Source organism: Corapipo altera, unplaced genomic scaffold (genome assembly GCF_003945725.1).
Source record: "Corapipo altera isolate COAL_440 unplaced genomic scaffold, ASM394572v1 23, whole genome shotgun sequence".
Taxonomy (NCBI): Eukaryota; Metazoa; Chordata; class Aves; order Passeriformes; family Pipridae; genus Corapipo; species Corapipo altera.
The window spans coordinates 18,623,395-18,636,364 of record NW_020884878.1 but is presented as its reverse complement, the minus strand read 5'-3'; the positions used below and the strand labels follow the sequence as shown (position 1 = coordinate 18,636,364).

Sequence of the window (12,970 nt, the reverse complement as noted above, 5' to 3'; positions counted from 1 at the left end):
TAGTGACTCAGCCTGTGCTGCGGGGGCTGTCCCTGCCCTCCTGCTTGGGGTGGGCCCTTGCTTCACCTTGAGTCTCCTAGCATGGGGAAGGTGGGTGATGTCACCTTGGTACCGCAGGCTGGCACATCAGAATTAGGCTGAAGGGACTAGGGAGACACTTGCACAGCATTTTCCTTGCATGGTTGTCCTATGTATTGGTTCTCCAGTCTTTGACTCTGGCTGTACAGGTGGTGAGTGCTTGCACCTCCCACTGCCTGCAGATGGAGCTGGAAACCCACCAGTTCAGAGGTCCCACGTTGGTGAGGATGGTGGGTGTTCTCAGAAGGTCCAATAAACAGCCCTTCTGAACACTGCATTTGCTTGTATGTGAGGTTACTTTGGATGATGTCGTGTGAGGATGGGGTGATGTGTGTTCTCTGGACACAGGAGCAAGGAAGTGCTAGATGATGTGAAAAGCTGCCTATGATGAGCTGTGAGCTGAAGGGGGTAAAATAGCAGTTCCAGGGAGCAACCCACTCTCCAAATGGGGCTGACACTTAATTTAGCCCAACTCTTTTGGCAGAAGAGCAGCAGCCAGGCCAACCTGTGGGGAGGGTCCCTGTTCTTTCCCCTTAGCCCCTTGATGTGGACTCCTGCAGGGAGAGCTGGTAGGATGAAGTCCATCTGATCACCTTGCATAGGAGCTCTGTGCCCAAGGGAGCGTCCAGTCAGCTTGTGCAGCCTGGAGATCACCTGAGGAAGGACTGGGCAGCTCTTCAATGGAAGGAGCTGGGCTAGGGTGCCATGAGAGGACATTGTAAGGGCTTGGGGGATGGTAGTGGCTTTGGTCCCTCCATGGACAAAGCAGTCATGGATTTGCAGCTGAAGCCAAATTCTCTTGCAAGCTCTTGGCCTGGGTATCCTACAGCGAATGGGCCTGTAGTGCCCACCTTGCTTCATGGATTGGGGAAGAAAGAAGCAGTCTGTGGCTATCCTGTTTTCCTGGGCCCAGCTCATTTCCTGGGGCATCTCAGGCACCTCTGAGCTGGCCCTGCAACAGCTGCTTTTGCTTTTTGTGGGCATGGGTATGTGATCTCACTGGCGTGTGCTTAACAGGGACAGGGCAGTTCTGCCCCACAGTAGGTACTGAAAGTGCTGAGTGTCCTCTGAACCAGTTTTTGAGACACCATGTGGAGGAAAGATAAGAGGAAATCCACTGGCAGCCCCTGCATGACTGCCTTCCCTGCAGCTGGTTCCTCCCCTACATGACCCGTGAATCTGAGGAGTTGAAGACAGCAAATGGAGCTGCCCTTGGCAAGGCTTTGCAGCAAAAGCCCGGGGGAGATGAAGCAGTAGCTGCTTATCCCATGAGTAGCCAAGAAGCTGCCCACACATAATTTTGCAATGCAGCCCGCAGCTACTTTCCTATTGCAGGGAGCCGGAGCCCATGAGCACTGGGTACAGGCATGCCATGCTTTGTGTGGTGCCTGGGAGGGCAGACTGCTCTCTGTGAGCTTGGGCACAGGCAGCTCTCTCTGCTCTGTGGGGGGCACCAGCATCTCCTGGAGCTGGGCTGTTTGTGCCTGGGAGTGCACACAAAACCCACCCGGTGGGTACTGGGTGCTGGCTTCCCCACAGGGTGATGGACAGCCTCACTGGGCAAGCTGCTCTCTTCTTGGGGTAGCTGTAGACAGGTGCTTCTGGGCTCTTCCACCACTGCAACCTGCCTAGGGTGCTCCCTCTGGGGCAGAGCCCTGCCTCTCAGGCGGATGATCACCTCGGTCTCTGAGGCTGCTGACTGAAGCAATTCAGGAGGCATCCCCACACCTCCCACAGTGATCCCCTGGAGATCAACTGCTGAGACATAATATTTGGTGATATACCATCACTGGCCCTTGTGCCTCTGAGTAGAGTCCTAACCCCCAGCACCAGGGCTATGTCACCTTTCTGAACTGAAATCAAGCAGAAGCAGACAGGAGGAAACCTGTTTTCTTGAAGAAGAGAGCTTCTCTGCCCTGAGAAGTTGTGGATTCCCCATCCCTGGAAGTGTTCAAGACCAGGCTGGGTGGGGCTTTCAGCAACCTGCTCTACTGGAATGTGTCCCTGCCCATGGCAGGGGGTTTGGAATGAGGTGATATTTATGGTCCCTCCCAACCCAAACCTTCACGGTTCTATGAAGTTACAGGAGCTGTGGTCAAAAAGCAGAGCCAAGAGTTCAAGTGGCCACTGTCTGTGCTGAGCCAACTTCCTTGAGCATCTGCACTCCATCTTAAGGACACACCCCTCACAGCTGGGCCCTCTGCAGGGTGGAGGGAAGCTGAAGGGGACAGGGACAGTCACTTATTCTGTGATTCTTGTTGAATGGAGCAATGAGGCATGGAAATATGTCAGGCAGTTCCCAGGGCTTATGCAGTTGCTGTTTGGTCTTCCAGTTCCTGTTACAACCCCAGATGTACTTTTCAGCAAAGTCTGGGGGTGCTTCTTGAGCTTTGCAGCTGTGAGCACATGTTCCTTCTCTGCACCCTCCCAATAATCCTTGAACTAAAAGGCCAAGGAGCTGTCTTAGGGGGAGATGAGTGGTTGTTAAATGTGCAGAGGGGGATCATGGCTACCCTGATGTCCACCTCCTCTTAAACTCTGTGAGGACATTTTTTTAAGAGCTGGCAGCAGAGCATGGAGTTTGAGCCCTTCTGATAATTTCTGCTGTCACCTGTCACATCTGAGTTATGTGGTTATAGTGTGAGCTATCCATTTCTGACTGTGCAGCCACAGTGCAGTTCCCATCCTAGTTCTCCTGAGTGTGGTACATGGTGCCCCATGACACTGCCTTGGCAAAGGAATGGTGGCAGCCTGGCATTATGGAAGTCTGTGTATAGCTTGTGCTGACTTTGCTTAATATTTTAGCCCCAGCTAAAATAGCAACTTTGGTATAATGCTTGGGAAGTAAGGTAGAGAAGATACAAAATCTATTTGTGCTATAAAACTTGGACATTGCCTTCTAAAGCATGCCACATGCTGCGTATCAGATATTCAGCTTACTTGAGGTACCCCTTCACCTTAACTTTGCTGAGTCCATGTTTCATCCAGTCCTTACACATCACGCTGGGATGTTTTGCTTAGTGGGTTTTGGACTTGGTGAATGTTAGCACTGTGCGCAGTTTACTGTGGATGATGGAACCTGCAGCTTTCATTACCAGCAGGAACTCTTGGTGCATCTACATGTGGGTAGATCTGGCCATCAGGTATCAGTCAACAGGAGTTTAGTCTGACATCTCAAATTTGAGAGTCCCAGGCCAAATGTGGATGAAGGCACTGAGGACCTTTTCATCTCTATCCATGCTACAAAGTGTAACCTGGATGCTGACTTCACAGGGCTTTCCAGCACTCAGATTTTTCTTGAAGGAGCTGGCTTGGGTTCTTGGATGTAAGCATGCCATAGGCCATTTACACAGGCTTTGTAGCAAATATCCCTAAATACTTTGATTATGGGTTTCCAACCCATAGGGCTTATTGACCTGGCCTGTGTGGTTTGTGTCAGAGAGCACATAGCAAACAGTGCAGGTACTGCTGTGTCCTGCTTCTTTACAGGGGATGTAGGACCTGTCCCCACTTTACCATGGTTGCCCTGTGACTCAGCCAGCACTGCAGCTGCAGCAGACCAGTCCCAGGCATTGGAATGGGGGGAACAGCCAGGCCCAGCTGGCAGATCTTTCAGGTTTTTCTACCTCTTACCCTTGGCTGCTTGTGTGATGCTTTGAATGACTGTGCTCACAGAGCTGTGCCTACAGATGTCTGTGTGACAAACAGTGCTCATCTTTGTGGGAAGGGGCTCTGTTCTTGTCTCTGCCCTTTCTCAGGCAGGGAGAAGCCCTGTGAAGGGTTGTCTGTCCCCTGCCAGCCAGGCCCTCAGCTGTGGATGCCACACTGCTCTCCCTCTCTGTGTCCCCACAAAGTGGAGTTAGAGGCTGTAGCAGCAGCACACCTGGTTCCTGGTGAGAATTAGATCATGTCACTGGAGGCCAATGACATGGGTGGCTTCCATCTTGCCCTGCCACTGCAGGGGCTGCAAGATGCTCACCCCTACCTCCTGCCCCAACCCACATCTGCTGGCTCTGACCTGGGTTTCTCTGTCTTGTTGCAGCTGGATGAGGAAGAGGAGAGGAGGAAAAGGCGCCGGGAGAAAAACAAGGTAGCAGCAGCACGATGTCGTAACAAGAAGAAGGAGAGGACGGAGTTCCTGCAGCGGGTGGGTGCCCCAATCTGTCCCAGGGCACAGCAGGGACCTCCATAGGAAGGTGCCGCAGCTGTAGGCAACATTGCCTCCTGAACTGCCCCTCAGCCTCCCCTTGCTCCTGTGCCTCTTTCTGGGAAAACACAGGCCCCCACTTTTCATGAGACTCTGAAGGTGGTGGCCATGTATATGCCAAGGCAGAGCTTACCTGTGGTGCCAGGGCTGGAGTAGGGCTCTGGGCTTGTGGTGGGGGAGAGATGATAGTGTTCCTGCCTCAGTGCTGGAGCAGGAGCACTCACATGAGCGTGGCACAGGACAGGCTGGCCCCGTGCTGGCCCCTTGCCTGAATTCCTGAAGGTCTTCCTGTTCAGAGCCAGATGCCCACTCACCCCGACTCCAAAGCAGAAAAATCATCACAGCACCTTGCTGTTTTTCTGGAAAGAGTGGTGAAACATGGGCAAATGACACAGTGGGGGACAAGGAGTCATTTCACAAGGGCAGGTCCTTGCAGATGCAGGGCGCGAAAATTTAAACATAGGTTTGTTCCCAAGCACCCTTCCAGACCACGGAAAGCAGCCAGGCAGAGGTTTAGCTGTGGTGCAGCAGAGACCTGCCCCAGGCAGTGGCTGTGTATTTCCCTGTGGTGGCACTAGGTAGCACAAGGCAGCAGGGCTGGGGATGAACTGCCTGGAGGGACCTGGTGCCTTGGCAGGTCTTCGGTCTGCTCCCATGCTCCAAGGGCTGAGGGGCAGCACTGAGCAGAGATGGCCTGTTGGCCAAATTGTTTCTCCTCGTATCTCATCCTGCTGGAGTAAAGTCACATGTGGTTGTGTTCCTGTCCTGCTAGGAGTCTGAGCGTCTAGAGCTCATGAATGCTGAACTGAAGGCCCAGATAGAAGAGCTGAAACAGGAGAGGCAGCAGCTGATCCTGATGCTAAACCGGCACCGTCCCACCTGCATCGTGCGGACAGACAGCATCAAGACTCCCGAGAGTGAAGCTAACCCACTGCTGGAGCAGCTAGAGAAGAAGTGAAGGTGGCACTGGGCCAGGAGGAGGAGACAGTGGCGCAGGGTGTTCCAGGGTCTCTAATGTATGTACTGTATGAAGAACTGTGCACCCAGACCTGGTGCGGACCCAGTGAGGACCCAGTGGGCTTCCTTGGGAACTATGGACCAAATATGGGGACAGAACCTGCCAACCATGTACTCTGAGGCTGAACCTGGGAGCAGGGCTAGTGGCACCAGTGAGGGAAACCTCCCTGTGATACCTCACCGCAGCCCTGGGGACCCACGATGCCACATGTCCTGCAAGGACCACACACCCCGTGGGTAGCAGGGGCAGCAGGCAGAGGAGTGGCAGCTGCACGGTGCCCACTAGCACCCTGCCCAGAGGCTGCTGCTGCTCCTGGAGCATGCTCCAGCAGGAAACCCAAACCCAAGAACCACAAACACTTGATGCAGCCCCGTCTGGTGGGCAGGCCTGTCGGGGCTTGGTGGCGCAGGCGCCCCTCACAAGCACACTCAGTATAATGTTTACAGCCCAGCTGTCCGTGTCGGCCGTGCTTTTGAATGCACATTTTTACACTTTTTTAAAGTATTTTTTACAAAGTTTTTATACAGCAATCTCTATAAGGATTTATATAATCACTAGACGTGATCCCATAGAAATGTATGTTATGATGGTCTGTTTGATACCAACACATATGCCACAGTTATCTCCATTCTGTCACTTGTCTGGTAGCATCCAGCTCCTTTCCTGGCATGCTGGGAAAGGGGTCCAAGCTGCCCTCTGCAGTGGTGTCGCTACCCTCTCCATCCATGTATGTCCTTCATAATATTCAGTTCTGTATCTCTCAGTAAATGTTATGTTTGTGTATGCCGTCCTCCCGTAGCTCTGTTCGGGTCAGGCCACAGTGGGCTCTGGGCAGATCTTGGCACTGTGGCAGCATGTGCCAGGGCTGAACATACTGGGTGCATTCCTGGCTGTGTGGCAGGGTGGAGCAGATCCCAGAGCTGTTTTTTGTGATTGTGTTAGTACTTGTGGGCTGGGAGAATTCGCCCTAGAGAAGCTGGGAGCCTTGGAGGCAGCTCTGACTGCTGTCAAGCAAGAAGTAGCTCAGTGCTGCAGCAAAGAGGACAGGCAGGCATGGCTTGCCAGCTGGAAAGGCAGAGGGAGACCATCTCATCCTTACTCGGTCCTTCTTGTTTCAGTCCCAGTTACAGCAATTTGAACTCATTTCAGGGATGATAAAGAGATAGAATAGTTCCTTTGGGTCTCTGCCAGGTCCTAGCCTTGCCCCTAACTGACATGCTGGGAAAGCTCCTAAAATCTTACCTTGGGCTTTGGCCAGTGCTGAACACAGGAGTGTGGAGGTTGAGAAGATAATCAGCCAGGTGTGCTTCAGGTGCTAGAACTGAAAAATCAGCATCCTCATATGAATAACCAAGCCCTGACAGTATGGCTATGTTCCTAACTCAAAGGTATGAAGGCAGTGGTCTGGACTGGGGCAGACCCCATCTTCACGTATGTGCACCACTGAGGGCTCTCAGAGGAGCAATGGTGCACCCAGTCTTCTCCTAGTGTCCAACCCATTTCCACTGTGGATGAGGCTACTTTGATGCAAACTGCAAGTGAAAAGAAACTTTCAGCATCCGGTACAGATGCACACTCCAGCCAGGAGCACTGAAGCAGTTTGAGATGAGCTTGACCTAAAGGTGACAACAGCATGGGAGGAGGTCTTCCTTGAGCATGATTACTTCTCTAGTGAATATTTCTCTCTCTGTAGCCTCCTTTTCTAATCCTTAACCTCTGAGGATATCTGACATTAGTCTTTTCTCTTCTTCATACTTTCTTCCTGGATTTCCCCTCCCATTCTATAACTTCTTCCTTTGAGACCTCACAAAATGCTGCTAGGTGCCTTATTTAGTGTGAAGATGTTAGATCTGTTAGAGATAAGGTTTTTGCCCTAGGAGAACTTGTTGGCTGAGGTTCTCTAGAGGGATAAGCAAGGGCAGGACCTGAAACAAAGCTGGTGGAGAAAAACAGTGTCTGGCCTGGCTGCCACTGCCTACTGTGCAGCCCTTGAAGCTGGGCAGCTGTACATCTGCTGTTCCTTCTGCCCAGACTCTGGAGTAGGTGGCTCAGATGTGACCCATTCCTCAGCTGCTGTCAGGAGCCAATCTTCATACTTTGAAAAAATACGATACCTCTGTCTCTTATCAAGCTCTGCTGAGAGGACACAGAGCCCTTGCTGGGCCTACTTATCTCTTCAGGACTTTTATTTCCCTCTGCAAAGTGTACATGGTAATGAATTTCCAGATTCCTGCAAGTATCACTTTCCTCTTTTGTGGTCAGCAGGTGCTCCCTGTGGAATATCAGATCCAGCCACAGGCATCTTGTGCTTTTTGCTCACCTTGTCAGCTGTCACACACCTTCCAGAAGCAGTGGCAGTGCTGTGGAGGCAGACAATGGCCCTTCTCTGCAAATAGCCACACTGCAGTAAAAATTTCTGCTATGAAAACAGCTGGCTTGGATGAGAAATATAAGGTGCCCTTTGAAACCAAGCATGCTAGAAGCAGTGGCAAAGGCAGTAGCTGAAGAGGGATGGATCAGTTTAATGCTTAGCCAAGGCTTGGGCAGGAGCTATTTGAGTCCTGGCAATGCCCAGGGGTTAGAATGAGATGATCCTTAAGGTCCCTTCTAACCCAAACCACTCCATGACTCTGTCCTCCAAACAACCTTCTGCTGCATTCCATTCTGCTGCAAACCAAGGGGTTTGCCACTTGAAGTTTAGGGCATTTCTTTTCAGGAGGCTTGGTTAGGATATAACCCATTGGAGTTAATGTAGAGAGTTTGGGCCTCTTCCTCTTTAAGCCACAGCCTGTGAGTATTGAATGGAAAAGGCTCCATCTCTTGTGTAGTCCTGAGGGCTGCAAATCCCTCCCAGTTGCTGTAGTAGACAGGCTACTTGATGTTCCTGAGTCTGGTAGCATGTGTCCTTTTGAGACTCAGGCCCCGCCTTAGCAAAGTTACAAGTTTTGCCATGGGAGAGGTGGTCCCGCTGAACACCTTTCAGGCTGGTGCATTTACCATGGCATCTTCTGGGCCTGGGGAGGAGCAGTGCGCACATGCCAGGCACATCCTATGTTGCTGCATGCCATAATGTGCTTCCAAACCAAAATAGCAATTATTGTACCTGTGGCAGTGTCCTCCCGCCTGGAAGGTACTGCGAGGACTGGTAATGTGGATTGGCTTGGAAAAGTCAAGGGACACTTCTCAAAGGGCTGGAAGCACCTCCTGGCCATTCCACACCACCACATCCTGTGTTAGGTGCACTGTGGGCCACTACCGGGCGGAGCTGATGGGATCTCGTACGCTGACGGTGGTGCTGGAGCCGATAGCCTGATAGATGTGGGGCTGCTGCCACCCCCACGTTCCGGTCCAGCCTGTCGTCGGGCTGCACCCCTCATGCTGATGGGCGCACAGACACACACGTGCATCCCTTCCGTGGGTGGCTGTAGTTGGCTGTAGGCAGAGCCGCAGTTGCTGGCCCTGGGTGCAGGACCCCTGAGGACGGCAGCCGCTGCTGGCACACAGCTCTTGTCTCGCTCGCTGGCTGCTCCAGCCAGAGGTTCGTTCGTGCTCACGCAAATCCGCACACGAAGCGGCTGGAGACAGGCACGCAGGAGCCCGTCGGCGGGCGGGGTGCTCCGGTGCCCGGGCACCGGGCAGCGGCCGCGCGGCCGGTTCTTCTCCCTCTCCCTGTGCCCCCGTGCCGGCCGCTCTCGTGGCCTCGCCGTGTCCCGCTCGCGTGTGCCCCTTAGGCTGCCCCCAGCCCCGCTGCTGCCCTGGGCGCGGGCAGGGCTGCCCCTGCGCTCCGGCGGGGCGGGAGGAGGCGGCGGGAGCCGGGACCGCCGGCAGGAGGCGCCGGGCGGCCGCAGGAGCAGCGGGGCGGGCGGGGCCGGGCCGGGCGGGTGAGCCGGCACCGCTCCCGCTGGGACACGGCCGGGCGCGGGTTTTGGAGCGCCCGCCCTGCGTGCTGCGCGGCCTGGGAGAGCGCTGCGAGTGCTGACCGCTCTCGGCCTGGCGGGCGGCTGTCAGAACGGGTCCAGAGCAGCTCCGCGGGAATGAGCAGAGGGCTGGAGCACCTCTCCTTTGAGGAAAAACCGCGGAAGCTGGGGCTGTTCAGCCTGGAGGAGAGGAGGCTCTGGGGAGACCGTAGAGACCTTCCAGAACCTAAAAGGCCTATGAGAAAGCTAGAGAGGGACTTTTTACCAGGGCCTGTTGTGACAGGACAAGGGGCAACAGTTTTACGTTGGAAAAGGGTTTGGATTGGATATAAGAACTTTTTAAAATGAGGGTGGTGAGGCACTGGAACAAGTTGCCCAGAGTTGTGGTTGCCTAAACCTGGAAGTGTTCATGGCCAGGCTGGATGGAGCTCTGAGCAACCTGGTCTAGAGGACGGTGTCCCTGGCCATGGTGGGGGTTGAAACTAAATGACCTTTAAAGATCTCATCCAACCCAGACCTTTCTGTCATTCTGTGGTTCATGGTGCCACCCCATGGTGTCAGATGGTTCTTGTCAGACATAACCCCACTCAGCAACACTGGTGCTTCCCACCATTTCACCTGCAGGTCCCTCTGCTTCTGAGATACTTGAGGTGCCTCAACAACCAGGACCACCAGCAGGAACTCCTGATGTGCCAAACACCTCATCTAGCACATGCCTATCTCCTGTTTTGTGAGATCTATGCTCAGGTCATAACCCTTGTGCTCCTTCCCACACTCCCTAGTTCAGACCAGAGCTCTCCCCAGGGTGATGTGGTACAATATTTTTCCTGAATCCCAAGCAGGTGAGCCCCATCACTTTTCCATTGCTTAGATGCTTGTCGCAGCTCCCTGGTGTCCTTCACATACGACCCCAGTTTCCTCTGCAAAGCCACTCTTACCTCTTCTCTCCCAGGGAAAGGGAGGTGCCACTTTGCCTCAAAGCACCAGGCCTGAGGCACTGCAGGTATGTTGGGCTGAGGATCCAGCTACAGTAGGTTGGTGTGGGTGCTTCACACTGCACGTCTGACTCCCTTCTTTTTGCTGGACCCCTGAGAAGTGGCAGGGCCCATGGGCAGCAGGAACTCAGTTTCCCTAGAAGGGCCCCTGGTCTTGCCAGCTCTTCACTCTCTCTCCTGCAATCATGAGCAGCGCATCGTGCTTCCAAAGCTTTGTGTTAGCTCCCTTCCATTTCTCCTCCTCTCAGCCTCTCCCCACCTGCTGCCCCCATCTCCTTGTAGGTGAGAGTCCCTGTGTGCTGTCCTGGGAGCAAAGGCATCCAACATCTCCCTTGGCCTGCAGCTGGTCACAGGCAAGGGATGCTTGGAGGCCGTTACTTTGCAGTTTTTCACAGTATTGTTCTCACTTTGTATTTGAAAAACTTCCTCCTCTGCCTTTCTCGTCAGGGGCCAAGGGCGACTCCGTGACACTGTGGTAAGTGGTATTAACTAACCTTTGCCAGTGACCTGCCTCTCTTGTTTCATTTTGAGCCAAGGGCAACAGGTATTCATTTATCTTTGTCCTTATTGGTTCGTCTACTCAACTTGCTGTAAAATAAGCCCCAAAAATCCCCAGCTTTGATATTTACCAAGAGTCGTGAAAACTGCTTTGGTTACCATGCATGCCAGACTATGCTGAGCAGTACTGGCACCAGCATGGCCCATGACTGACTGCAGGACTGGAGCCAGGGAAAACTATGTTGCCAAGATATTTGCAGAGAAATGAGAAAAACTAACTAGTGCTTCCCTGAGCCTGGAAGTACCACTTGGTTCCCCATGCCTTTGTGCACTTTTTGCTTATTTGTGATCACTGGTTGCTGGTGACCGAAGCATGGGCATGAGACAGTGGGACACAGGTACAAGCCCTGGGCCTGCATGGAGGCACCACGCTCCTGCTGGGCTCTGGAAACTGCCCTGAGGGCAAAGCAGGCTGGGTTACCTGTCTCTGATTAAGGGCGTGATTCTCCACACACCGTGCAGTTGGTGGGGTGGCCAGGGTCATCTCCCGTCTGAGTGATGGAGGCAGGCAGGGCAGGTGCTGTCAGAGGTATAACTGGACCCACTGGCAGTGGACTTGCTGCCAGCGTCTCTGCCACCAACACTTTCCATCTGAGGAAAAGATCCTTCCCTACAGCCAGGAGATCTCCCTGGCTCTCACTGGGCAGGACCACTGGGAAGGGCTGGCACCTCGGACAGCATGGCTGGGATTTGCCTTTTCTCTGCATCTGGTGTTTAAGAAGTTATTCCCAATTAGCTAAAGTGGTGGGCTGGTGTGGTGATGAAAAACCCTCCTCCAGATGCTCTGCTGCTGCATTAAAATGGGTTTACTTTGGTTTGGTGTTTTGAAGTGGAGCGACCAACTCAAGTGGACTCCAGACTAGGGATGAATTTAGCAGAGTGGGCAGTGGGTATGATGGCCTGTGGTGATAAGCTCTTTGTGAGCAAAGCCTCCTCAGGGGGGAGGGAGTGAGCTGTCTTGTATCAGGACTGCTCTAATTCTGATTAAGACCATCTGCCAAGGGGTTTACTGAACTTCAATCACTTCCAAATTTAATACAGCTTAGCTGTTCTGAATGTTTCTGTGCAGACTGACTCTTGGTTCTCCAGCCCTGTATCCTGCTCTCTGTGCGCAGTGTATGAGCAGGGTGCTACGGGTTTTGGTGAAAGGTTAGCCCCTGTGGAGGAGGAAAAACTCCTGCCATTCAAGGCAGGATGTGGGTAGGACTGATAACTCCACATCCCTGTCCAGCCCAAGGGACTCTGCTAGACAAAAAGGCCCCATTCCAACCCTGGGCTCCCAGAATTGCAAACTAGAGCTCCTAAGAAATACCAGCAAGAAGCTACTTCCAGAAGCTTGCACAGGTTTCAGCAAAAGCAGAGGTTGGGACTGTTTGACAACGAGGTTTCACTGCTGCCTGTCACGTCTCAGATGAAGCTTCAGGAACAGGATCATTTGCCAGTAACCACTACCTTGTGCTGATGTTATCTAGTTTCTGCAGAATGAATTTGCTGAGTTGTCATCTGTGGCACTGTCAGGGGAAGTCCTGACTCCTGACACTGCAGTTCCTGCCTCTGCTTTGCCATAGCCCCAATTCCAGCAGCATCGTCTGGGCTGTTTGGATTTGCTGGACAACTGCTTGTCCTGAAATTGCATGGAGTTGTCAGCAAGGCTGTGCTGCAGGCCTGTGGGCTCCAAAATCCAGTCAAGTCACTAGGCAGGCTAACAAATAGTTTCTGATAGAGGATAAAATGCCTACTGACAGCTCATTGCAAGGTGATGCTGAACACCTGGTGACCAGTTAGCAAGAGGGGGTTTGTGCTAGAGCTAACGTGTGGGTATCTGCAAGTGCCTCTCAGTACACAGGCTACTGGCTTCTGTGACAGAGGCAAGCTCTCTGGGTGCCAGACAGAGGCACTGCTGCATTGCAGAGACATTTGCTGAGTGAGGCAGCCCTTTTCTTCTGTGCAGACTTTCCCTACAAGCAAAGTGACCTGATTCACTCACCAGCTTCAGCCAGCAGATAATAGATGAGTAGCTGATAGGTGCTGGTGCATGCTGGCACTGCTATGTGACCAGGCAGGATGATGGCACCCCATGCTGCCAATGTAACAGACTGGCAGAACCAAACTCATTGGTTCAAACAAAATCCCTTGGCTGCAGGCACAAGGTGTTTTCTGTGTCTGTGCTGCGGAAGCAGACATCTGTTCTGCTGCC

At 53.1% G+C, this 12,970-nt stretch overlaps 1 protein-coding gene across 2 annotated transcripts in view; it reads left to right on the top strand.

Moving 5' to 3' along the window:
* The window catches only part of JDP2 (Jun dimerization protein 2), a 28,368-nt gene that overhangs the window by 11,567 nt on the left and 3,831 nt on the right, over positions 1-12,970 (top strand). Inside the window, exons 3-5 of one of the 2 annotated variants that reach the window (XR_003526758.1) lie at positions 4,121-4,225; positions 5,058-5,879; positions 9,845-10,062. Coding sequence is in view for 1 of the 2 variants with exons in the window: in XM_027638140.1 (XP_027493941.1) it covers positions 4,121-4,225; positions 5,058-5,243 (291 nt within the window). In the remaining variant the exon portion in view is untranslated. Of the gene's footprint in view, positions 1-4,120; positions 4,226-5,057; positions 6,087-9,844; positions 10,063-12,970 lie in introns of those variants that run through there. The other variant, XM_027638140.1, reaches the window with a different exon arrangement.